The following is a 26,607-nucleotide window of genomic DNA, read 5'->3' on the forward strand; positions in this document are numbered from 1 at the left end:
TGCACAGTTGCGGTTATGGCCTTTGAGCAGCTCTACTTTAGTAGCTGGAGGTGAGGAAAGGTCTGGTAAGCAGTAGACAGTGAACAAACACGCTCTACATTTATTTACCCAGACTGTCTGGAGTCTTCCAGTCAGAATTCCTACCACTGTTTACCCTTTTATTCACAACCAGCATCCACTCCTCATCAAAATTCACAAAAATATCCTGGCCCTTTAAGTCTGCCATCCCCAGGAGGCAAGCTTAATGAGGGAGGGTAGTTGTTGAACAATGGGTCAAACTTGTCCCCGGCTTCTCACATGCTGGGACGTCTAATGGCTCATTTGATCACACAGCTGGACATATATTTGGTATTTCCACTCAAAAGCACTCTGCTCAGACAGCAGAAGAAAAGAAAGTATAATCTATCTGAATAAACGTGACATAAATGTATTACTGAAGGGGTGAAAAGTTATGGGACACTGTATGAAAGATTACAGAGGATGCTTGCTATGGGATACAGCATCCACAGCAACAGGAGAGCAGACAACATGTAGCTTTATGACTAACATCAAGTAAATGCAGGTTAATGACAGGGTTACAGTGAACTCAAAAGAACTGCAATTACTGTAGACAGTATGATATGATGATAATGGATTTTTAATGGATAATCTACAGTAAAAGGGAGCCCGACTTGTGTTGTGTGACAAGTGGCTTTATAAATGTCGAACATGGCTTGTAATATGATGCACAGGATGTTGTTTTGCAGTGACAGTTTGTGTCACCCATGTGTAAAGAAATACAAACGCTGTTGTTCCTACTCATAACACCAGCGTCACAAGCCTGTGTGCTGACTTCAGTCCAAAAAACAAATACAATTTTGCTACAGCTGTTCTCATAACTCTGTGAAATGTCATTAAGTGTAAGTCGCTGAAGGGATTTGGCACACGCAAAAGAGACAGTTCAGACAGTTTCCGTGAAAAGAAAAGACGCTACCTTCAAATGTAGAGTTTCAAAACTCTTACAATTAAATGTGTGACATTGCACAAAGAGCAAAAGTACTTTACGAACCAACTAAAGTCAGCTTGGGTTTTATTTATTGTTGTTAGATGCCTTGAATTTTGTTTTTATTTCCAATGCTCTAAAATACATACATTTAGTTTACTTACATGGAACAAATATTAAAATTATTCATAGTAAAAGCTGAAACCAGAGAATGTTAGACATTTGTGAGTGGTGAATAATCTGCAAATGATTAATTGAAATGTCAAATTTTCTCCTCAAAAACTTAAAAAAAAAAAGAATAAATAAAGCTCAAGTGAGTCAAACAGTGGCAAAATGCAACTTTGTCGAAGTTATATGGAAGAGTTATAAAGTTTATTCAAAAAAACGTGTTGTTTGGGGGGGGTTTTACACTGTTTATGATCACTCTAGTCAGTTTTAGTCTCATTCAGAATTCAGTATGTAGGATATTAGTTGCATCTTGATAGAGGTGCCATGTCTGGCTTTTTAATTGCATTCTGAAAATGTGCAAAACAGACCACATTTCCAGATTAGTCATACAAAAAACACATTCAGCTCTGAAGGTCACCTTAACCACAAAGCTACGGGGTCAAGTTGGTCCCTTCCTGACTTGAATATGCGCCAACACACCCCTTTAAATGTACTACTTTGTAAGTCTGTGGTGACTCCCCACTTAAAGAAGATTCCCATGCCATCACAACACAACTCCGCATGACTCCTCACTCCTACTAGCCGCGATGAAACTGCGGGACAGAATTTAAAAAATACAAAAAAGGACAATGACTGATGATCAGTTGTTGTAGCTCCTCTGCTTTACACTTCCTGAATCATGCCGTTTGGGCAGTCATTTATTTATTCTGATCTCTTTTTTTCTGTCATGTAGTTCTGCTAGGAGAGGAATCAAGCCAACATTACACCAACAGGCAGACACCCACATTAGGTTATCCCTTTCACACTTCGAGAACTACCCAGATCCACCCACATCCCCAGAGAGAGAGAGAGAGAGAGAGTAAGGGAGAGAGGGAGGGAGGCGAGGGGGGGGCACCTATTCCTGTGTGCGTGTGTGAGAGTGTGTGTGTATGTTTTAGCGAGACAGACAGACGGAAAGAATGTGCGCGCCCGTATTTCCTCCTGCATTACCACACCGTCTGCACCACACCTCGACTTTCAATTGGTCGAGGAGATACCGCCGCCGTGTTTGCATACATCATGTTCGATGCACATGTGAGCTTGCAAAATACCCCCACATGACCGTTTAACAACTTTTACTTTTCCCTTATCGAAAGTAAGGGATCGTCCCTCGATGTGTTTAATGAACGGCTGGATGAGCTTCAGCCACAAATCAAATGTGTCTGACATTAAAAAACATAATCACGTTCACTATATGATCTTAAATGTCATATAATTAATATAATATTAATTATTGTAAAGCCACGTTTTTCAAAAATGTATCTTTCAACGTGCAGCGTTCGCGCACACAAAGTCTTGTGTTGCGTTCGTGTTTATGTGAGGACAATTCATCTCTTTATGTCGTCCCCGTGGCTGCACACCTATTTCGTTGATCCTCTTTCCGGTACCTTTGGCTCTGCGTTGATATCTGCGTAGTTTGGTGTTCATAATCGTTTGTCTCTGTCTCTCTGCACAAATCCCTCCCCTCTCTTCAGGCTCCCTCCCTCCTCCGTGCGCTGACATAGTCACTCTCACACTTTCGCACACACGCGCGCACGCACACAAACACGTCTCCCCCGCACACTCCCCCCGTCTTGGTGCTGTCTCATTCACTTCAGTACTCCATCCACGCACAAACTCCAACTTGAAGCAGGGGGGGCGGGGTTGGATATATACGACCAAGAGGAGGCCACAAGCTACACTCAGACTGGACCCACTTGCAGTGCAAAGACCACAAGCAAGAAGACTCCGAAGCCGGGAGTAGAAGTACCAACATTTATCCTGGAGCTTAGAGCGAAAAGACAAGCGAGACCACGGCGTTTGGTTCTGCGGACTGTCTGCTGGAGCTCCGATACAACCAATTTGTCACTCCGCTATACACCAGTTTCTCTGGATATAGCAACTAAACAAAGTTGGTAGTAAACTCTTTGGAGTTTGGTTAGAGTCGCTTTATATTTCTTTGCTTGTGAGAGTGGACTGCACTGAAACTTGGGATCGACCCTCCTGGGTCGGGCTGGACCTGGCGCATCCTTTTCGCGGCGTCAAACACTGCGAAAGTTTTGGCCAGAGCGCAGATCTCAAGACTTTGAGTCGGGTCAGACTTTGAGATATCCTCAGCAGCTGCTATCCGTGTCCAGATTCCAGATACCTGGGCGATCGGTTAGAGAGCCACTGACCAGACTTCAAAGAAAACGTTTTCAAGGTAAGAAAAGAGCACACGTTTTTTCGTTCTTTCGGTGCTTCATCTCTTATACGTGCCATATGTGAGTGCGGGGTTGTTTTTTCTATGTTTCATATCTTAACATGCTGTTAAGACACTGAACACTGAAAGTTACAAAGTGATTGTGTACGCGTGTTGTCCTCCGGCAGCGGAGTTTGTTCTCACTTGTAAGTCGCTGTCTGTGGTGCTGAAACTCTCGCCTGTCAGTGATCTGCTCTGATCTGTTCGTGCAAAGCGTTTCTGTCGAATCGTTTTGTTGTTGCTCTTTGTAGTTCTTCAGCTCTTGTTTGTAACCCTTGTTTGTTCCTTTAACAGCCCCTACAGCTGATCCACACAGCTCCTCTGAACTGTTAGAAAGTTCTAGCTCAACAATCCTGGAAGGGTAGCGATAGTACTTTGTCATGCCGCTCTGATTTTGGCAACAGGTTGTTTGACAGAAGTTTCTGGTATAGCTGTATCTTTTAGACTACACGGAAGATTTGGGTGTGGCTGTGAAAGATGTTAGAATCTTCTGAACTGTATAAAGCAGAACAGTTAACTATTGCAGATGCTTTTTAAGTGATGCCCTCAACAGCTTACATCGTCTGACTACTCCATATAGCAGGATTTCAAACATAACTAAGACAGAGACTTTGCACAGCAAAAAGAAATGTCTGCATCCCTGAAAAAAAACCTACAGACTGAATTTATTTAACACACATGCACTCTTCAAAATGTGCCTCGAGGTGCCCAGAGTCCATGTGAGCAATCGGTTGAGTTTCGCTGTTTGATATTTTTACTGTCACGCAGATTTGCAGCAAAGCCATCTCCAGTGGTCTAGTTTCCTGCACACGTGTGCAACTACTTGCAATGGGTGCAGCAAACAAAAAAGCGAGCAATTTGTGGATGAAGCACAATCGTTAATGGCTTCAGAAATTGCTTTTCTTTGGTTCGGTTCAGCAAAAGAGAGCAGCTTGCAAAGAAAAGACAGAGGTCGAGAAATACTGATTATCTGTTTGTTATCCTTCCTCTACTGCACTCAAACATACATACACACACAAATCTACCAGTGAAGAAGGAGACAGATTCCATCTCAAACAGCATTCAGACAGAAAAGCTTAAGTTTCACATTTCAGTTGATACAAATCTAGATAACTAAACGTATCTGCTTTCAAAGTGTTACATCAGATTAAAAGTAATTGGCTTGTCTTAATGGATTTTAATATTAAACATATCTTCTGGGAGATAGTATTCTGACTAATTTCACCACTATCCTCTTTGTCACATCTTAACCAAATCAGAACTCAGTGCTTACTACAACCCATGGAAGTTATCATAACTTTCTGATTTACACAGTAATATAGTTCTTTATTTATTCAGGTAAAAGTCTCTTTAAGATCAAAACTCTCTTTTACAAGAGAGACCTGGCCAAGATGCTCATGCAGATGTATTAAACATCTGCATGTGTTTCTTAAAAGCCAGTGAATATGTCACATTTCATCAAATGGTTGCTTTTTTGCTTTTTGCATTAATAAGTATAATTGTTTCTTTGCACCTGACAAGAGTAATGTAAAACTTGCTGTATGTGCCATAGAGGAACTGTGTATGCCAGCAAAAACAGACAGCATGCTGCATGATTGTTATTTTGCACTTTTTGTGTGTTTCACACTGATCTGCAAAAAATAACCCCGTCTCCATAACGACAATCTGCCTGCTTTTTAGGCTGCCCGCTATGCAAAAATGTTGTTGACGACAGCAAATGGAAAAAGCAAGACGAAAGGGGCAGAAAGATTGGGTGTGGGGTGGATGGGGAGGGTGAGCGGGGGGGGGGCATGTTGAAAAAGAGCAACACAGACTTTTTCAAAGACAGCTGGACCTTTCTTTTCACTCTGTGTCTCATCCGATGCCCATTCATGGAGCTTCCGGTTGTTGGGAGGCGGGAGAGAGACACCCACCTACACAAAGCAGAGGTCTTTGCTGCGCTGCTCAAAAGAGGAGAGGGAGGGTTAGCGAGAGGCAAGGAGGGATGGAGGGAGGTGAAACGAGATGTGAGGAAAGTAATTATGAGTTCTCTGCCTGAAAAGTGCAGGTGCCTCTCAAAGTGACTGCCACTATAGGCATCAATTGTGTGGCTGTGTCGCTGCCCCACCTTTATGATTAACCCTACGGCAACATATAGCCAATACAGGCTTTTACTGAAATAACATGTTTAGCATCCTGCATACACAAATCTTACAATTCCTGATCACAGCTTATGTATTAAATGTCACAGTGCATGATAGCTTCAGTGGGCTGCACTGACAATAATCAGTCAAGTATAGCTGAACATGAAAAAGAATAACCCTGAAAGGTGTTGCTGAGCAACAGTGTTTTGTCCTCCCGTCTGAGCTCAGGGAGCATCTTGGCCATTTCTTCTGTGAGTCCAGTGAACTACACAGACTTTGTAGTGACTGTGCACTGCTTCTTCAGGCAGGATTAGTCATATAGTGGCAAAGGTTGGAGTCTCTACAAGATAAAGCGAGTTCTGGACAAAGCATGCCTGCAAGATTAGTAAGGCAAAATAAAGAAAAGTAAAGAATGCAGCAGATGTCTAATGTGCATGCATATAGCCTTTCAGTAGAGGAGAATTAAATGCTTCACTAGAGTGGGTTTCAGTGATTCACAGGTATGATATGTGCATGCACCTCGCCTAAAATGTATGTTTTTTCCCTAATTATGCACAGAAGACAAGCATTAGTCACCATAGCTGCATAGATCATTTCACTCACTGCAATGGTATGTAATGCAAAAGCAATTTTAGAAATGCCATAGCAGGATATGAAATCACACTTCACCATGGACACAGACTAACCATTTCACTTGTTTACCACTCAATAGCAGGGGCGCATTGCACAAATGATGGAACTAATAGGCGTCTGTGGTTGCCAGTGGCAATGCTTGTATGAACGTCAGACTGACGCACACGATTCGCAGTACAGTTCAGTGTGTGGGAGGAAAGAGCAAAAGCTTGGAGATACCAGCTTGCTGTGAAGGACTGTAATTGCACTGCCTGAGTAATTATGTCCCGAAGAACAGGGCATTTTAGATCACTGAACATACCCCGAAACGCTGTGATACAGATCAAAGGCAGATTCCTGATGCATAAATATTAGTCTGACAATAGGGCCAATTAAAATGCATATCATGGAAGTGGAAGAAATGCATTGTATTTGAAGAAAGCGCCTCTCATGCATACTAATATGTGGTGTTTTGTTTTGATTAGTTAGATGTTAGTGCATACTGACAATTTTTTTCCTCTTCTTTATTTCTCTGTTTTTCTGCAGCTTCCTCTTTGATACAGACATGGCACATTGTCTGATTTGCTAAAACTTAAGCATCCAACAATTCTTGAGAGGGGTTGTGAAGATAAGTAAGAGATCTGAGTGCAGTAACTTGCAACAAAGAAGTCAAAGAAACGACCTGGTTAAACCAGAAATCACAGATATATCAACAACATCCTCTATCTAAGCCGACCCAATGGCGTGGTCAGCTCTTACCGGCCCCTGTGTGGCCCTCGCCCTGCTCTTCTTCGGTTTGACCTCCTGCACTCCTTCTGGACCTGCCTCTCCCACCTGTGCCACCCTGGAACAGAGCCGCTTCTTTGGTGTTTTCACTTCCACGACCACCCTGCCCTCCACACCATGCTCCTGGACCCTGCAGAATCCTGATCCTCGCCGTTACACCGTCTACATGAAAATCACCAAGCCCACCGAGTCCTGCGTGCCCCGCCAGATCCGGACCTTCCAGTTCGACTCCTTCATTGAGACCTCCCGCACCTACCTGGGCATGGAGAGCTTCGATGAGGTTGTCAGGCTGTGTGATGGTACAACCACTGTCACCTATCTGGAGTCAAGCAAGCAGTTCCTGCAGATGCGCAAGGTTGCTCCACGAAACGGCCTGCAGATTGTGAACGGTGAGAATGATGTCAGCGAGTTCAAGGCTGAGTTTCTGGTCGTGGGGAAGAGGAACCCAAGTATGCCTGCCTGCCAGATGCTGTGCCAATGGCTGGAGAAGTGCCTGTCCAGTAGCACCCATGATTACCCCTGTGGCATCATGAACACCCCCTGCCAGTGCTGGGAGGTCCCAAAGAGGAAGCCAGGAAGCTGCTACAGAGGCGGTGTCTATGTTGAGAAATGCCTTCCCGTTCCCAAAGACAATGGACGTGATGCTGAGATTATCAGTAAGTTTGTAACTTGAGTGTTTAGACTTGTACTCAATCCCCCCCTTTTCCCCAAGTATGTTCTGCCTTGCTTATTATTTGCTTAGCAATAATCAAATAGGTCAGACTTTTTGGGGTGGTTAGATAATGTTGTGCAGGACCCCACAGCTCTGCATGCTTTCTGCAACTCGTCTGTTAGCGGGTGTGTCTGAAGAGGAGCTAAGGTAATGATCCTCGTCTGCAGAGCGGGGCCATAGGCAGAGGTTGTGTACTTAACCATTGCAGAGTAATGAGGAGTAAATCAAAGGTGTTAGAGAAATTCACCAGTGCATGTTCACACCTAAGTGGCAGGACCTCCTGAACTGCACACACAGTCAGCGCTTCATTTTATCTAGATGCTTGACAAGGAGGCTTAGTCTTAGGGGGAGATAGAGGGCATGTTTGTCTGTTAGCCCAGGGCAGAGAAGAACACAAAGATCTCGCAGCCAGCTGGCACCAGAAATCGAAGTGCCGCACTTGAGGTTGTCATAGCAACGCACCAGTCAGCCTAACACACACACACTGCTCTGCTGTGGTTCACACCATGTGGTTAAAAGCAAACATTCATCATTTCAAATGCAACTTGTATTGCTTATAAAGAATCTTCCTTGCTCATTCTCTGTACAGAAAACATATATTACTCACTTCCTGTTCTTTTATTGGAAATGTGATAAAAATCAGCTACATTACAACAATTTAAGTTTCCAACTTTTGCTCAATATCTCTCTCCCTCTTATCTCTTCCTGCAGAGGGCTGGTCTGGTTGGGGCCGCTGGTCCGTATGCAGTCAGGAATGCGGTGGCGGAGTCCAGGTGCGCAGCCGAACCTGCCAGCCTGATGATACCGCGTGCGAGGGAACAGTGGAGGAAGGGCGGGCTTGCAACTCTCAGGCATGCATTGGTAAGCCCAGCTCTAATTTAGTCATGCAACTGAGAACAATGGTGCAGATGATGCAGATTAAGTAGTGTAATGGCGTAATTTTCTAACTCTTTCAGGCAAGGAGCGCAACAGGAGCCAGGGTCTGCGGGCCATAATTGGGCTGAGAAGGGACAATGCTGATGATTCTAACCATGGAGTTGTTGCCACCCAAACAGGTGAGAAAGCAAGCACTTCTTAACACTTTTGCGCACTGTGATCCAACCCAAAGGTGTTACTCAGGGCATCCAATTATCATCCTAACATTTCTGAGTGTTAAGGGGCTGTGATGACCCTCTAATATATCATGTTCATAGATGCTACTACAGATGAGTGGACCCCCTGGAGTGCATGCTCAGTTACCTGCGGGGAGGGCTGGCAGAGCCGAACCCGTGTCTGTGCTACTTCCTCATTCACCACCCAGTGCACCGGACCCCTGCGCGAGAACCGGCCATGTAATAACACAGTTGTCTGCCCTGGTGAGTCCCTGGTTGATCCTCTTTAATGTTGCAGAAGGAGAAAAGAGAAAAACGAGAGAGTGAGATGTAGAAAATTACAGAGACACCTGGCGTCTTTGAAGTGCATAATACAAGTAGAAGCCATTATCTCTTAATTAGTTTCCTTTATGCAACATCAATCACAAAAGTAAAGTAGATAACGAGATGCAGACAAGTTATAAAGACATCTCTGAGCTTTCACAAACTGAGATTAAGAGCCTGAGAAAAAGGGCTGACTGTCATCATCAAGGAAACTTCACTATCTTCCACATAGCTGACTGCCCCACCTAGTGGAGAGTTTACAAAATGTTCCAGGACATTAAAAGCTTACATTTTCATTCTGTGTTCTATAATATCCTTCATCAAAATACCCCTTTGTGTTACCTGTGTGCAGTGGATGGTGCTTGGGATGAGTGGACCCCCTGGAGCCTGTGCTCATCCACATGTGGCCGCGGCTATCGTGATCGTACCCGCACATGCAAGCAGCCCCAGAATGGCGGAGAGCCTTGCCGTGGCCCCTCAAAGCAAACAAAGTTCTGCAACATTGCTGTTTGCCCAGGTGAGTCATGAACCTGTAAGTGTTTATTTAAGTGTAAGTATAAAAAAGACATACGTAATCCTCATCAAATGAGTTCTACTGGACTCATGTTCTTTTACTACCGTCCTTAAAAATCTATGACAACTGACCCTGAATATGATATTTAACCCCCCTTGGCGAAGTGATTCATAGACGAGAGCTAATTAAGCCACTTATTGGCATCACCACCATCACAAACAGCGACTGCAGTGGCAGGTTGATATTACATCTGACGCATCAGAATAAAATCCTCTGTGGGCATTAGTCAGTAGCTTTATAACAACTGCCAGTGACTCATAATGTGCTCACGGTCATTCAGCCACCTACACATGTACTGAAAAGATTTAACTCATTTTGAAGTCACAGCAGCAGTTTGTTAGTTTTTCCCTACTTTGTTCACATCTGGTTTAGTCTGTGTTTTTCCTTCTATTTTTTAAATCAGAATAAAATCTTATTGCAGTTGCATTTTACTATCAGCAGATGTCTCTGTCTTCCACAGCTAAATCATTGCTAGTGTTTGAAACAGAGAGTTGGCAAAGTCATTTACTGAGAGGATTATAAATTCAATTTGAAACTGAAATGTTTAGGAAATTAAGTCATCCTTAGCCGCCTATTTGCTGTAATTGAATTCTTTATTTTGACCAAATTTTCTAAAGACCATGAAGATTATTACATCTATTTTATAATTTCAGGACAGCATTTAATAACAATTTTGATTCTTTTTTTTTTTCAGGGTTATTATGCTCTTAAATATAAAAATAGGATATGAAAATTGGTTTCTGTTGTCAGTCGATCTTCAATCTTAGTTGCATTTCTGAGTAATTTATTTAAAAATACATTAGAAGAAAGATGGCTTCCCTGGTCAGTGTAATTGCGTGTATTCTATTTAAGGAGAGTGGATTTTAGAGGTTGAAAGGTACATGCAGTCATGCTTGAAGGGCAGATTACTGAGCTCCAATTTTCTGTTTCATTTAAACTCAAAAAAGTAGGTCATGTGAAATGTTAATGTACTGGTGACTGTGCTATGATGCCTCTGGCCTGAGGGCCTGTCACATCTTCACAAAGTTATAACTTTCCTGCGTGCATGCTCTTCTGCCTCCCTCTAGTGGACGGATTCTGGAATGAGTGGTCTGCCTGGACTCCATGCTCTACCACCTGCTCCAATGGCACCATGCAGAGAACCAGGGAGTGCAACGGGCCATCTTACGGGGGTTCAGAGTGCCACGGCAGCTGGAAAGAGACAGCCAACTGCTTCCTGAAAGAGTGCCCTGGTAAATATATGTATATATATATATATATTTATATCTATATATCTAATTCACTTAAACAAAAAAATGATATGAATCAGGCATATCACAGTACAGAGTTAATGCTGTAAAATATTTTGTGCGTAGTTGATGGACGCTGGCATGAATGGAGCTCATGGGGCAGCTGCAGCAAGACTTGCGGTGGAGGCAACCAGCAGAGACAGAGGGTCTGTGAAGGGCCTTTCTTTGGAGGAGAACCTTGCCCTGGTGATTCTAGAGAGCATAAGCGCTGCAATGAAAAGAGATGCCCTGGTTAGTGGTCTTGATACAATAAATAAACACAGTCTCAGTACAGCGCACCCCAAATACAAAAGAAAATAGATTTCCTATCTTATCTCACTTGATTCATTTACCTGTCAGAACCCCATGAGATCTGCCCCGAGCAAAACACTGGCGATGTTGTGTGGAAGAAAACCCCCGCTGGAGACCTGGCTGCCACTGGCTGCCCTGCTGATGCCTCAGGTACAGTAACATTGATGTTTGATGTGATTTGTAGTTTTTATTTCCGCCCCTTGGATGCTTAAACTATATAACCCCCCACTATGCCAAAAACAAGAATGTGCTTTCTCTTTACAAAAGGTCTGATTCTGCGCCGCTGCACTCTTGATGCTATTGGCCTCGCCTCCTGGGAAAACCCAACTTACATCAAGTGTGTCTCCAAGAACTATGAAAACATTCAGATGCTGGTAAGCCCTGAAAAACATGACCCAGTTAATTACAATCCTAAATGCCTCATCTGTTTTTGGGGAGCACAAAGGCTCGGAGTAACCTCTTGATTCTCTGTTGTAGTCGAGGGACTACAATGCCAAAGCACAGATGGGACAAAGCGTGGACGGGGTCGCTGAGGTGATCTCACGCCTGAGAACTTCCTCTGATAAAGGGGCGAGGTACAGCGGCGACATCTTGGCCATCATGGAGGTCTTGAAGAACACCACCGAACTCTACAAAGAAACTAGGCTGAGAATGGGCAACGCCGATATAGAGGTGAGGTCTTAAGACTTGTTAGTGGGCTATTCAAAAAGCACCGGTGTTGGCACCTTCTCACACCTCTGCCTCTATTTAATGATCTGCAGAACTACGTCCAGACCATCAGCAACTTACTGAAGGAGGAACATCGTGACAAATGGGATGAAGCACAGCTGGTAGGTGATAAGGGGGTGCATACACAAGTGATTCACAGTAGATGCGAGCAAGCTGGAGAAAAAGAGTCTATTTTCATGACATTCTCCAGATGGGATTATGTACAAGAAAATAATTAGAATCATGGCTGTAACATCTAGCATTTCCCAGTTCGTTTAAATATGTTCTTAAGTTGTTCTTACAACAGGCTGAGCAGAACTTTGTTTTGTTTGACCACCTGTCGACATATTCCCCCCTCCCACTTTCATGATGCTCTGTCAGTGTTCCTGCTAAAGCGAGTGATGAAACAACTCCTACTAATTGAGTTCCCAAAGAGAGACAAGACGTTTTAGATAGAAAAGTCTGAAAAGCAGAAAACTCCCACCGCATCTTGTAAACACGTGTTTATGTACAAACTGAAAAACAGGAGGGTGGATTACTAAGGCCACTTGCGACATAGAAAAAAGCACGTCAAGGTGACAGCAAGGGAGAGAGAGAAACTGAATCAGGGAAAATCACTACTCCCACTCGGCAATCTGTGAGCCTCCGTGCCATCCTACATACTGATGGCTGTTGTAGGGAGACACAAGCTGTACATCTCATGCAAGCACACACCTTGCGCCCACATCGCTGCAGTTCTGCGTCAGAAACACGCAAGTTGGGCAGCCCTCCCTTCCACTGAGCGGGAGAGAGTGGACGAAAAAACCTCAGTATGAATCAACAGCCTGCCCATTTATGGCCTTAAGGAAGTTCCGAGGTTGCATAGCAGCAAGAAACATTTTTTCTTCTTCTTTTTTCAGTCCACTGCAGAGCACTCTGAAAGAATAATCACAACCCTAACAGTCAGAGGGACAGGAAATCTAGATATGAACATGTAATTAAGGAACTGCGACTGTGCCTTTCTACACAATTAAATCAATTTGCACGCTTTTTATACAATGAAACTCAATCAACTGAATTCACCTGTTATTGACTCCTATCCTTCTCTCTTTTGTCTTTTTCTTAACCAGATGGGTGCCACTATTAAGGAATTCCTCCGCCTTGTTGAAGAGTTTGTGAGCATGATTGGGATGCAAATGAGTGGCTTTCAGGAAATTTATGAAACCACTGAGAATTTAGGTGAGCCCCAATTTCCTCTGCCAGCCTCTCTCTGTCCCTCTCATGTCTGCTCAGAGTGATTTGTCCTTTCTCCACCCGGAGAGTCCATCAATCTTAATCTCGCCGCTGTGTATCTGAACATACAAACGGCAGCAGGCTGTCATCTTCATCAGCTATAGCAGAGAATTTGTGCCATCTCCAAAATGCTGCGCCGGTATTTTTGGCATAACATGCATGTGGTGGCTTTTGCACAAACTTTCAATTAGCGCTATAGCGTGAAATACAAACGTCACACGCTGAATCACTTTCTGCAATTTGCATGGCTGTTTTGGCTCAGTGAAGGTGACATTCTCACAGAATTTAGTGGGAAGTGACTACTATGGTCAGCTAGCACTACACACGAAACTACAGTGTCCTTGGCGCAGTTTGCATCAATTCATTCAGACAGTTTTTCAGCTGTTGCAGTATAAAAAACACAGAGTTGAAATAGATGACCTCTGAGTGCTGTTTACTGACAAAAAGCCATAATGTCTAAATTTCTGTTCCTCTCAGTGCTGAGCATTCACAAACGCTCTCCAGCTACAAGCTCCAACTTCACCTTCACTTTGAAGGGCTGGAGAGACACGTCTGACTGGGTCAGGACCTCTGAGGAGAAGATCACAGTGTCCCGTGATGCTCTGTCCATTGAGCAGTCAGGTGAGAATTAACAAACATGTGTATCTATATCATTTTTACATAATTTATTTTACGGGGGAGATCAGCCAACATGCAGCCTTGTGAACATGATTTTCTTTGTTTGTGTTTTTCTAGATGACAGCGATGCGATTGTGACTGGCATGGTCCTCTACAGAAACCTTGCTTCCATTCTGTCCTTCCAGAGGTAATACAATCTCTCTGCTTTTATGTGTATAAAACCGGCCTTCCATGAAATACATTTTATAGCCACTAGATGGCGCCCCTTTGACTGTATCCTCCTGTATTTTCTTCCATTTATGAGTCATTTTTACTGCTAAGCCTTACATCAGACCATACCCGCGTTCGTTCTGCTGTAATGTCTCATTGCAATGTCCTCTTTCTCCACAGCAACACCACCCTCCTCAATTCTAAGGTGGTGACAGTAATCGTCAAGCCCAACCCAACTCTCCTGTCATCCCCCGTTGAGATCGAATTCCCCCACCTTCATAATGTGAGTCCCTAATGGTTCTCCAAACTAATGGAGCCTCACGAATAAATATCACCCCCCTCTGGCTGTTTGCTCACTACAGCGCACAAGGCCTGACATTTTACTGACATTTTCAGTGACACTGTGACTTTTACTTTACTTGTGTCAGTTGAAATTCAGGGAAAATCACAGCACAGCCAAATGGCCGGCTGCTGATGATGATGGTGAATGATGATGATGACAAATCATGCGTAATAATTAGCCTCTGCAGCTGATAAGGAGCTGTTTTTAGTTTCATGCATGCTTTTATAAGAGAGTGTAAGAAATGTGGGCAGGTGGCTGACAGCAAGCTGTTGCATCTCACACATTTATAGTAAGGTGTCCCAACCCACGCGTTTCCCTTTTCTGTAGCGATTCCTCACACTTTCTTCTCCATCTGCCTCTTCTTGCAGGGCACCATAAACGAGACATGCCTCTCATGGGACGAAAGCGAAACGTAAGTGGTGACTAAAGTTGTTTTTCTTCTTATATGTGCATCTAACCATCACTCACATCTTTTTTTTTTAAGTCCTGCATGGTCTCGTCACCTGATCTGGTGCTAGCTGCTGTTTATCTCCTCACGTAGAGCTGACGTCCACACAATAGCTATTCAGCCCCCTCCACTCCCCCCGCACTACCCTCTGTTAATCTTACTCTCACCGCAGAGAGAGCAATAATTTCTCATCCATTTTTCATGTCAATCACTTTGACAGCAACACAGAGGAATGCCACAACATGTTCATTTTTTTTTGAGCCCCATGCCTGGAGCTTCAGGCCTCAATCAGCTGTCTGACACACTTACTGCAAAACACACAGATGCGAGAAATGACAGCCCTAATGAGCCACACTGGTTCCAGCTGAGTGACACTTCACTTTGATCTAACAGTCTCCTTCGTCACTTTAAACTAACCACATCCCGAAGAGGGAGAAATACAAAGGCGACACCTCTAACCTCATTATTAGCATCACAGTGAGCTCACTGCTGCACCTTTAGGCCAACTGTAGAGTGTCAGTGTAAAGACGATGGACACTGTCCCTCTCTCTCCTCTCAGTTATGCTCGTACGCCACCGCTGAGGTTAATGTCTGTGGCATTTGGAAGTTTAGTTTTTTAAAGATGCTTACATCCATTTGAATGACTTGCCCTGGATCAGTCAGCCTCCAGACCCACTATGCCACTCTTGAGCAATACACAGGTGGACAATTTGCATATAGATAGACTTGTATACTTCAGAAAGACTGATAAGAAAATACACCTGCACCTCACATAATAACCAGAGTCTGAGAAAATGTAATTAACTCGTATACTTTCAGAGAGAAGGCATGTGCCTGTAGTCAAATTAGATTCTTTTTTGACAGCGGATGTGATTAATGGCAGGATAGAGACGGTGGAAATGGCAGAAGATGGAGCTAGGGATGATGGCAGAGTTGAGGGGGGGTCGCTGTTTGCTTACAGAGCTGCATATGTCTGAGAGTGCTCTCATCGCAGGACATGGTCCATTAGCTTCTCCAGCACTGGTCTACAGATAAAATGATCTGCAGCTTTTTTGTGACATTAATGGGGTCACACATGCTTTTTAAGACCTGCCTTTCATCAAATTCAACATGCAACCTTTAGCCTATCACAGCTCAAACAGAGTGCACATTAAAAAGTGCAGCCCAGCCTACTTAGATGTAGACAGTCATAATAGTTTTACCCTGCAGCTGTCCTCCCATGACAATCTATACCAGACTGGACCTGCTGGCTATAATACCCTTCTCTGTTTACCAGCCAGTCAGAGCCTGAGGGTGCTGGTCATTGCCTTCAAGTCCCCTGTGCTCTCTGGCATCTGACATGTGGCGCTGAGGTGTAGGCTTCCTCAAAACTGAGAAATGATCACAATTCCCATCGCCTCCATGTTCCTGTCCTTCTATTTCTAAAGAGGGAACATCTTGTCCTTTGTCTTCTTGTCCTCCATAAGCTGGACATCTGTTTGCCTTTTATCTCATGTCTGCTGAAGAAAGATAGTATGTAGCAAGAACTGTTGGAGATTAAGACTTTTATGAAGGTCTTTTATCACTAATTATGTCACAGATGGACCCATCAAAAAGAAAATAACCTGCAAATAAGTTCTAAAATAAAACAGTTCAGTCTTAGTATGTTATAGAAAAAAAACATTTATTCACATAAACGGGATTTGAATACATAGATATGTTTTATATATACATATTTTCCCACCACTTATATAACAAAAACCATAATAATAATAATAATAATCCATCAAGAGACATTCACACAAGAGATTTCTCTGATCTCTCCTCTCCTAACCCGTTGTTGCCTTCCCTCTCCTTCTCTGTGCAGTTCCTCTCTGCTTGGGTCTTGGTCTGCTCGGAGCTGCAGAGCGGTGCCCGTTCATTCATTCAGAACCAAATGCGTGTGTGACAGCCTCTCCACCTTCGCCATTTTATCGCACGTCAACTTCGACTCGGTAAGTTATCCATCTGATCGTAAAATAAGCTTCTTTATTCCCTCCGATGTACATGTTAAGTGTTTAGTGCAGTGTGCTTGTGAATGCGGTGCAGTGTGAACGTACAGTGCTCGTTTTTCGAGCGGTTTGCTGTAGCGCTGCCTGCCAGCGCTCCTTTGTCTCCGTGCAGGTGCCGCTGATCGGAGAATTGCAGCTTTTTTCTGGGTTATGTATATTTAGCGGAGCAACATGTTGATGTGCGGGGATTACGTTTAGATTTTGAAATTAAAACCTTGCGAGTTGCGTTTCGGGCGTGCACATTTTTATTTTTATTTTGCTCGTGGTTGTTAATTTGATGATGATTTGTTTGTTGCAGCTACATAAATTATATAAAAACAAAAAAAAGATATATGTTTTATCTGCAGTAGGAAATACGTTAATGCCTAGCTGCTTGTATTAGAAGAAAGATCGCCTGCGAATGATTAATTCAACACCATAAAAATGACTTTCTGCCCGTCGGATTGCATTTATTGTCCGATTATGGTTATGAATAATGCACGTTTGTCCAAACTATACGGAGTTAGTGCAGCTTGCATGCCCGATGCGCTGATTACCAAAATGTGCCCTTGTGCATCGCTTTATTTCATGCGCAAAGACAATGTGTAATTTTCCCCCTTTAGACTGTGTTGCCTCTAGAGCATCTTCCTCTCCAGTTGCCTTGGTAACGGCTTCTGCAGCGCAAACTCGGCCTGTGTGATTTTTGATAACTGAGATGCTGAAGGGGGGAAAAACACACACACAGTCACATCCCCTCCTCCTCCTCCTCTCTCCTATACCCCTCAGGACAGAGGAAATGGTCTGTCCATCTCCGATCTGATAAACAATCAACAGATGTCCATTAGTCTGAGGAAATGTATAGTTTAAATGCGCAAATTTTGCTTATTTCCTTAAGTGTGCAGGCAGGAGTAAGACAAACAACCAGTGAATTTGGTATGCAGTGTTTTTCTGCTGCTCAATCCCCACTGAGGATTGTCATTTTTCCTCCCCAACCTGTTGTTTACATCCTAGATTTGATTTGCCTTGTTGTTGCCAGTCTAAATAGTCCCTCCAATATTTGTAACAGGCTACACACACACACACACACACACACGGCCCTCCCCTCATCCCCCCGCACCACTAAAAAGGCAGCTGCGCCAATCATCCGTCTGCCAATATCTCTGAATTCTCGATTACATCCATTCCCCTCCTCCTCCTCCTTCTTCTTCTATGGCCACAGCACCAAGTCTGAAATGCCAGAGAGGCGACCAATGAGAGACAGACGTCTGGTCATGCACTGATGCCCCCCCCCCCCCCCCACTTCATCCATCCTTTGATGTGCGCTGTGGACATTTTCAATAATATCTTCCTGCAAACTGTATAAAGAACACAAGCGAAACGCACAAGGCAGAAATAGAGAGGAGCGGAAAAACAGCCAGACACTGCAGTATGTTAGCTCTCATTCAATGGTATCGTTTCACGAGTTCTGAGGCAGGTGTTTGAAACACAATGGTCCTGTGGGAACAGCCCACAGCCTGAACGGCCGATTCCCTCGACCACTACTTAGTGCTAGTAAGTAACACCTTAAAAATGTGCACGAGTTAAGATGTTCCACATTTAGATTTCTTCACAAGTAGCTGATGCGATGTGGTGAAGGGCAGGCAGAAGACATGCCTCATATGTAGGTCAAGCTGGCTTTCTAAATTCTAGTCAGTGGCCCATGGTAAAGATTCAACCCAGATATAGAGAATGAGAAAGAAAGGGGTCAGGACAAACTGTATCAACCCTTTTGTTCTCTTTGCCTGATTTAGTAAAGTCTGGGCAAAAAATACAATGCACTTCTATCTGCCATCTGTTTTGGGCCCCTTCTGATGTAGCTGGAAAGATTTTGAAACAAATTTGCCACACTAAATTAGTCTTTGGCTGCCACAGGCTGGACTTCATTGTAGTGCTTTAATATCAGGGGGGGAGAAAAACCCTATGTGGGGCAAATACTGAGATGAAGAGGAACAATCCCTCAAGGCTCCGTATTGTACCATTTAAATTTGGAGACACAGTGGTAAACGTATTAGAAGCTGTGCTTCTCATATGCCCCGCAATACAAGAATTTATCACCATCATAAATCAAATGAAGGCCAAAGCAGAGTCTATCTCGCTCTCCTCTATCAGGGCTAATTTGATACCTGCAGATTTATTTCATTTCAGGGCAGTTTTCTCACTCACCCTTTGCAGCTGTTATCCGTCTTTTCCCTGTCAACACATTATTAAAAATACAATCGCAGCATTTGTCAATGAGAAATTTTTTTACCAGTAATCACACTCTCTGTGGTGATGACAACTTGATCAGAGGTGTTAGATTAACTTAAACCCTTATTAAAGCCACGAGGGTAGGTGTTAGACAGAGATTATGGGCACACAAATTGTGCGAAACTGCACAATTATCTTCTGGGGGCTTTGCAGGTGCGTTAGCCAAGCAGCAAGGGTGTTTTGAAGTCTCAAGGAGATGAGATTTGTGTGCACAGCAGTGACCCATTGGCCCTCTAGGTGATTGAGCAGCAGGGACGACAGACAAAAAACAATCCCTCCTCTGTTTCCCCCACCAGAGGTTCGGTGACAGGGCTGTTTGAAACATGGGATGGTCACCGCCGCTGGCAGCGGCAGGCACCAAGCTGCTGTCAGAGATCAGAAGGGCAGGTGGTGGCAGATTAATGCACAGGTGATAATGGTCCACCTGTTCACCCCTCCGGGGCTGGATGAGGAGCTGCTGGTTGGCACAAATATGAACCAAAATTCGGAGGCACAGCTAACAAGGGAGAGAAAAGACGAGCGCAGGATGTCTGTCAGTGATTAGACTGTCGCTGTAGCAGCTCAGACTAATGACTGATTACGGCAACCCTACCTGAACTGCCCCTGGGATTTGAGCAACCCCGTTCTTGCCTAATGGAGAGAGATATGTGTGTATCATTTTCACCTCATTTGCTGACTCAAATGCTCAGTGGAGAAATGCAGTGACCCTGACCATTTGTCTAGCTTGCTGCTCCATCTTTCTGACATGTCACCTTGCCTCAGCCGTGGCCTGATTGTGCCATTCAACTGTTTGCCTGTGGGGAGCTGTCTGCTATTCCAGATAGCGCATACCCAGAAGCTTAGTATCCTGAGTGTGTGTGTGTGTGTGGCTTTTATTGCTGGTTTCTTCTCTGCATAAATGTGCATGTGTGTTCGTAATCAGCTCTAAGAGGCATGCTTGGTCTTGTCTCCTCTCTGTAGATCATGGACAAGGCACTGCTCCCGTCCGTGACTCTCATTGTTGGCTGTGGGGTCTCCTCTCTCACCCTGCTGCTCCTCATCATCATCTACGTCTCCGTGTGGAAGTAAGTATCCCTCCGAGCAACGATCAGCCATGCTAGCCTCTAATATTTTATGCCGTGTTCTGTGTTTTTCCCTTCCTTCTGCCCGCGCATTGCCAAACTCAACTCTTTTTTCCTTCCACCTTTCCCAAACTCTAGGTACATCCGCTCAGAGCGCTCCGTTATCCTTATCAACTTCTGCCTTTCCATTATATGCTCCAATGCCCTCATTCTTGTTGGACAAACTCAGGCTCGCAACAAGGTAAGGCACTTTTCTAAGCAATCCTACCCTCTCTTTTTACAATTTACTGCTTAGGGGATTGACACAGATTTCTCATCTTTCTATCTCTCCCTTCCTTCCGGGCTCCCACAGGTGGTGTGCACTCTCATCGCTGCATTCCTGCATTTCTTCTTCCTCTCTTCTTTCTGCTGGGTGCTGACAGAAGCTTGGCAGTCCTATATGGCTGTCACTGGTCGTCTGCGCAACCGCATCATCCGCAAGCGCTTCTTGTGCTTAGGCTGGGGTAAGCGTCTTCACGCTCATCTCTCTCTCTTTTTTAAAAAAATCTGCGTTGCATCATTTGTTTTCTCCATAGCTTTTTATCTTTGATGATCTAACTTTTCTCCCCTTTTTCTGTCTTGCAGGCCTTCCTGCACTGGTGGTGGCTGTGTCTGTGGGTTTTACAAAAGCTAAGGGATATGGCACTGTCAACTAGTAAGTCTGCTCTAAGCCTTCTGTTTTTGTCACTTCTCTTTACTCTAGAATTTTTTTTGAGGGAGAAGAAAACTCTTATCTTAGCTAAAGAATTAACATCCTTCTTCCTTTTCATTTCTAGCTGCTGGCTCTCTCTTGAGGGTGGACTCCTCTACGCATTTGTAGGCCCTGCTGCAGCTGTCGTTCTGGTTTGTATTCTGACTTTGACATCCCAATCCATCACCATACATAGCTGTTTGTAAATGCATCACCTATTATCACACTGTTTCATCCATGTATTTTTTTTCCTGCACGCAGGTGAATATGTTCATTGGTATTCTGGTCTTCAACAAGCTGGTATCCAAGGACGGCATCACCGACGTGAAACTGAAGGAGAGAGCCGGGTAGGTCTTATTGATCTTCTCAACACACTCGAGTATTGTGCTTATCGCCCTTATCAGTGCCATTACAGGTTTATTGATGATGTGCTTTGATATCACGCCGCACAATCAAACAACTGAAGTTGTTACTAATCTGTTGTTCTCTCCTGCTGCAGGGCATCACTGTGGAGCTCCTGCGTGGTTCTGCCTCTCTTGGCCCTCACCTGGATGTCTGCCGTCTTGGCCATCACAGACCGCCGCTCAGCCCTCTTTCAGATCCTCTTTGCCGTCTTCGACTCACTGGAGGGTTTCATCATTGTCATGGTGCACTGCATTCTGCGCAGAGAGGTAAGAAAACAAATCAATAAGACAAGGTAAAAAAAAATAAAAAGGAATTGGTTTGATTTGGTTGGTTTTTTGATCAGGTTACCTAACGTAGAACATTGACAATTTTCTCAATTTTTCCCCCTTCCATGCATTAGGTTCAAGAGGCTGTAAAGTGCAGAGTAGTCGACCGCAAGGACGATGGAAATGGAGACTCTGGCAGTTCCCTGCACAATGGCCACACCCAGCATATGGTAAATTTCTTGGCTTATTGCCTTTTTAATGTCTTGAGTGCCTCTTGAATTTACCCTTAAATGAATATATGCATACATTAAACACTGATAGAATGTTTTTGTTCTTTTATCAGCCGTCTGATAGTGAAAAGGATGGAGATTCAAGCAGACAAGGTGAGCCCCTTTTTACATCAACTTTTTCCTTTCTTGCCCTTAACCATTTTTCCATTTGCATTTCAATATAAGTGAGCCTTGCACTTGCATAAAAAGAGAGCATTTATATTGGTCCAAATTTCTTAGACGTGCATTATTTTTAACTCTCTCTCTTGCAATTCTGCTTAAAAGGAATGAAGAGCTCCTCCGAAGAGAAGATGCCTCCTCCTCAGATGCCCCTTCCCATGGGCTCAAGCTACCACACCCTGCCATCCAACCCCAGTAAAGGTCACATGCAGGCGGTTCCTGAATACTCCAGCCACACCCTTACCCTGAAGAGAGAGAAAAGCCGCCTGGCGGGAGGAGTCGATCCATCCTGCGGAAAACCTGTGTATGTCTGCGAGGGAGAGCTCTTCAAGCAGCTGGATGCCGATCTCGCTCAGGCAGAGGGTGGTGTCTCTGATGGCAGCGGTTACGTCCTCATGCCCAACACTACCTCCACCCTGAGGGCTAAGCCCAAAGATGACACGACAAAGTACAACATCAGCGTGGAGCAGCTGCCGCAAGCCAGACTCATGCACCTCGGCGGGCCCTTTGCGGAGCCTCAGGCTGCCTTTGGAATGAAGTCGATCCCCCCGGATCAAGTCAGCGTGTCATATTCAGAGAGAGACTCCCCCATCCAGAACATCCACAACATGTCCAGTGAGTCTCACATCACCCACAGCAGCCTGGAGAACACCTTCGAGTCCATGAACTCAATGATGTCCAAGAGTGAGACCATCTCCACCCTTTCCATGAGCTCCTTGGAGGTAAGAGAAGATGGAATAGTTGCTTTAGTCTCCTTTTGCAGATTTCTAATAAGTTTCCAAAACTGACCTGGCCTTCTTCCTCTCACTCTTATTCTCACAGAGACAGAAATCTCGTTATGCTGAGTTGGACTTTGAGGTAAATATTGTTTGGATATTGTCTCTGAAAACATTAAGAAAATGACTTGTATAATAAATCCAATGCAACAATACACTAATTTAATTTTTTTACATGTACTCTAGAAAATAATGCACACCAAGAAACGCCACCAGAACATGTTCCAGGACCTTAATAGGAAGCTACATCATGCTGAGAAAGACAGAGAGTCTCCTGCTTCTGACAGCAAGGTAAGAAATCATGATGTAATTGTTGTAACCCATCTCCATGCACATTATGTTTCAGGAATTGAAAAAACACAGATAAATGGGAAATACAGAGGCAATGTTATTGCTAAAAAAAAAAAAAAAAAAAGATTACGTGGTGTGAAAATGACCTTTTAAAACACTGTACAACATAGTGTATTGTACTATGGTTGTAAGAGCCTTGAGGTCATTTGAATAAGGATGTATTTTCTTCCTTCCTTCTTACAGTCTGTGAGATGGAGTGTGTCTTCAGGAGGAAGTGACAAAACGAACCACAGCGTGAGTGTTTATATACAACCTCACACTCTGAAAATTTACAACCTATAGTCAAGACACACTATCATAGAGCGCACATGCCTCAAAGAGGAGTAATTTTCCCCAAATGACAAAAATGACTTTCATTATCAGAAAATCACCTCTGATGAAGCCCATTTCATTTCGATTAGATCAGGAATTGCCCGGCGCTAACGAGTGACAGCAACACTAAATTGACCTCTCTTTGTCCTCCTACAGGACAAGCAGCAAGGTCCTCTGGAGAGGCCATGGGAGGGAGTCCGGGGAATACCGTCATCACCCCCTGCATGGGTGCGCAAAGACCTGGAGCCCTTAGCTGCCTCGCCTCTGGAGCTGCACTCTGTGGAGTGGGAGAAGACAAGCACCACCATCCCTCTGGTGGGGCAGGACATCATCGACCTGCAGACAGAGGTCTGAGGGGGAGGAAGGGGGCTAGCGAAGCCGCCTAATTTCACCTCGGTCACCTTTTTTGGTTTGGGAATGGGATCCTGCATGGATAGTGTAGGGGAAGCCAAGAAAGAGAGGAAGTGAGAAAGTAGGTCCCAGAATCAATGTCTTCAAACCCTCAGCCAGAGCAGGAAAGAAGGGAGAGAAGGAGGGATGGAGGAGTGGAAGTGATGGTGGAGGGGATGTTTAATGTAGCTTCAGAGTGGACTTATCAGCATCTCTTATTAGAGTGCTGTAAAGGTCATAGGGGTAGTGGAGTGATCAGTGGAGTCCACGGACCAGGACTGTCTGTGGTTCCATTAATGCTTCACTGGGAGTTTCTTGAGCGCCACAGCCTGAGTTTCAGAGCTGTGGTCGACAGGTCTGTGCTTCTTTTTCCTTCAACTCAACTTTGGAGAAAAAGTGAACAATTTTGAAACGGCACGTTCTCCCTGCTTCTTGGGAGTAACAGCCGGAACTCCTGGCTGATTTTCTTCCAGCCAAAAAAAAAAAACTTCCAAAAAACAGGACAAGGCAAAGAGAGCATATGGGACCAGTTTCATGCTCCAATACTCTGATGGGCGCATACATTTTGCTTTTGTGAAGTGGGTTACTTTATTGTTTTTATTAATCTTTTTCTTTTATTTATTCAGCTTGTGTGTTTGTTTGTACTGCTTTACATCTGGAACTGCAACTCCAGAGCTGAAAATGACTCTCTGTGCTGAGAAGAAAACACACTCCTCTATTGGAGAGCTTAATCACGCTGATAGAGCTTCTTACTCTTGCTATCACCATGGCTATTATAATTCCAATTATTATTGCTGGTGTTATGATTAGCATTGTTTCTGTCATTATTGAGTTAATATCATATTTTGATTTTTTATTCCTTCCTCATGAAGTGTCAGGCACAAGATTTATTGTTGTACTGTGACCTATGACATTATTCAAAAAAAAAGAAGGATTAAATGCGACCATAATGTGTTCGGAGCCCATATGGACTGCATCGGGACAAACAATGCTGAGTGGTGATGGAGGTGGTGGTTAGTTACCATTTGCTGGTTTCCTCCAGTATTCTGCTTCGATACCAAAACACCAGCACCAGAAGGAACACAGACTCTCAAGCGGGAAGAGCAGTGCACTCTGGAAAATGCTGGATAGAGATGTGAGGAGGTGGCTGGGGACACCACCCTCCCCTCACAGCTAGCACAAGATGCAGGCTCTTCCATGTTGAACATGTGGATTCAAGGGTTCAGAAAGGCCTTTCATCATCGCCCTTTTGTTTCTCAGCCTTGCAGGACTTTTGGACAGAACAGGAGGCTCCTGGCTCTGGAATGACTTCCAAGTTCAGCGTCAGGTCCTCAAAACTTCAACACATTTGTGTTTTCAACCATCAGTGTGATATAGTGCAATATGATGGGCGCTTGATGCTCAAGCAAGACTGATAATCTAATTTAGGCCGAGATTTTTTTTTTACTAATGTTTCAAAATTTTTATACCATCTTCCTCATATTTACTGAGCATATAGATGCTTTATGAGAATACTGTATAACAAATCTGTATTAGTAATTCAAAGAATTTATTCACTAGAGATCTGTTAGCACAAGGCTCCATATTTGGAGCTCTCTGTGACAGGTAGATGATAGTACTGAGAAAAAATGAGCATTATATAGAATGAATGATAGCCTATGAATATCACATAACTGTGTTCCAGGATGTTTGTTATTACTCTCAGCTGTGTAGCGATGGGTAATTGAACCTCATGTCTTCTGTAACAGTGTTGGTAACTCAACAGTATGTACTACCAGTCAATTCCCCTGCCCCGTCAAAATTTTCTGCCCCACCCAAAGCCCAATTCATACCTCGAGTTACTTGTATCGAAAACCCGATTGTACTTTCTCGTCACAATGTTTTTAATGTTCTGTTTTACCTCCTGTAAATGTACAGTTTTCACAGCACAAAATGAATGTGACTTATTTCTAATAAAAAATATCTTATATTACAATACATGAAAGAATGTGGCCTTTAATTAAGTTTTTTTGTTATTGTTTTCATTTTTACTGGTAACAACAGTGTAATGTTGAAATACAGTTTTATCCTCTTAAGATTTCTATTAATCACATTCACAACAACTTCTACAGAGTCTTGTGTGCATGCTGTCACGTAGCAGTTCCTAAAACCCAGAACAAAACGCAAGGAAGCTAAAAATAGAAGTTCAAAAGTGAGAAATTGTAACTAAGAAAGGAAAAATGCTGCAATACTACAAAGAAAGATGGAATACAGACAAGTAAATTTTGAACTCCTGCCACATTAAAGCCTCTGGCAAACATTTCACTCTCTCTCTCACTTGAGATGTGATTTGCAGAAACATAAAACAGCAATCTCTTAAGATGATAGAAGTGCAATTTTCCTCTGTTCTATTTTCATGCTTTGCAGGAAGGCAAATTATTACCAGGAAAAAAAATATTTCTGAAGTTGAGTAATGAGAAAACAAACAAATTTGACAGGCGCTAGAATATGATTCTGACCCCTTTAAAAATAGGAAATGTGCTCGGCAGTTTAAATATAGTTTTGTCTACTTTTCTCCGCAGTATTCCCACTCTGATTTCTCTCCTGCCCGTAATCAGTCCTTTGCTTTAATTGAGCCAGTGCGCTGCTGCAAGGCATAAGCAAAATGAGATTTATATCATCCATTTGTAGAGCACTGCTCATTTTGTGAGGTCACCTGGAGAGCAGACTGGATTATGAGCAAATGGTACTTTACTGTAGGTGCAATTTTCGCTGCATTTTA

At 43.7% G+C, this 26,607-nt stretch overlaps 1 protein-coding gene across 2 annotated transcripts; it reads left to right on the plus strand.

Moving 5' to 3' along the window:
• The first annotated feature begins 2,852 nt into the window (after positions 1-2,852).
• LOC100705251 (adhesion G protein-coupled receptor B1) lies at positions 2,853-25,823 on the plus strand. 2 transcript variants are annotated; one of them, XM_005457186.3, is made up of 32 exons: positions 2,853-3,371; positions 6,692-7,587; positions 8,355-8,504; positions 8,600-8,698; positions 8,837-8,998; positions 9,411-9,575; positions 10,700-10,864; positions 10,988-11,152; positions 11,261-11,362; positions 11,480-11,586; positions 11,690-11,884; positions 11,974-12,042; positions 13,030-13,138; positions 13,670-13,813; positions 13,928-13,997; positions 14,201-14,303; positions 14,732-14,775; positions 16,658-16,784; positions 20,067-20,170; positions 20,306-20,408; positions 20,520-20,670; positions 20,792-20,861; positions 20,983-21,049; positions 21,159-21,244; positions 21,397-21,568; positions 21,703-21,798; positions 21,912-21,951; positions 22,123-22,739; positions 22,840-22,875; positions 22,980-23,084; positions 23,328-23,378; positions 23,613-25,823. In XM_005457186.3, exons 2-32 carry the CDS (start codon positions 6,885-6,887, stop codon positions 23,808-23,810), a joined length of 4,575 nt encoding a protein of 1,524 aa, XP_005457243.1. In that variant the 5' UTR covers positions 2,853-3,371; positions 6,692-6,884; the 3' UTR covers positions 23,811-25,823. The 2 variants fall into 2 exon arrangements, with proteins under 2 accessions (XP_005457243.1, XP_025758182.1); XM_025902397.1 differs by lacking the exon at positions 23,328-23,378.
• Positions 25,824-26,607: the final 784 nt, after the last annotated feature.

The sequence above is a fragment of the Oreochromis niloticus genome, linkage group LG22 (genome assembly GCF_001858045.2).
Source record: "Oreochromis niloticus isolate F11D_XX linkage group LG22, O_niloticus_UMD_NMBU, whole genome shotgun sequence".
Classification (NCBI taxonomy): Eukaryota; Metazoa; Chordata; class Actinopteri; order Cichliformes; family Cichlidae; genus Oreochromis; species Oreochromis niloticus.

What these genes read in the sequence shown, in the direction of transcription:
- LOC100705251 (XM_005457186.3), top strand. Translation starts at nt 6,885, where the DNA reads ATGGCGTGGTCAGCTCTTACCGGCCCCTGTGTGGCCCTCGCCCTGCTC. An exon ending in CAACTCTCAGGCATGCATTG is followed by an intron (nt 8,505 to 8,599) that starts GTAAGCCCAGCT and finishes TAACTCTTTCAG; the next exon opens with GCAAGGAGCGCAACAGGAGC. An exon ending in GGATATGGCACTGTCAACTA is followed by an intron (nt 20,862 to 20,982) that starts GTAAGTCTGCTC and finishes TTTCATTTCTAG; the next exon opens with CTGCTGGCTCTCTCTTGAGG.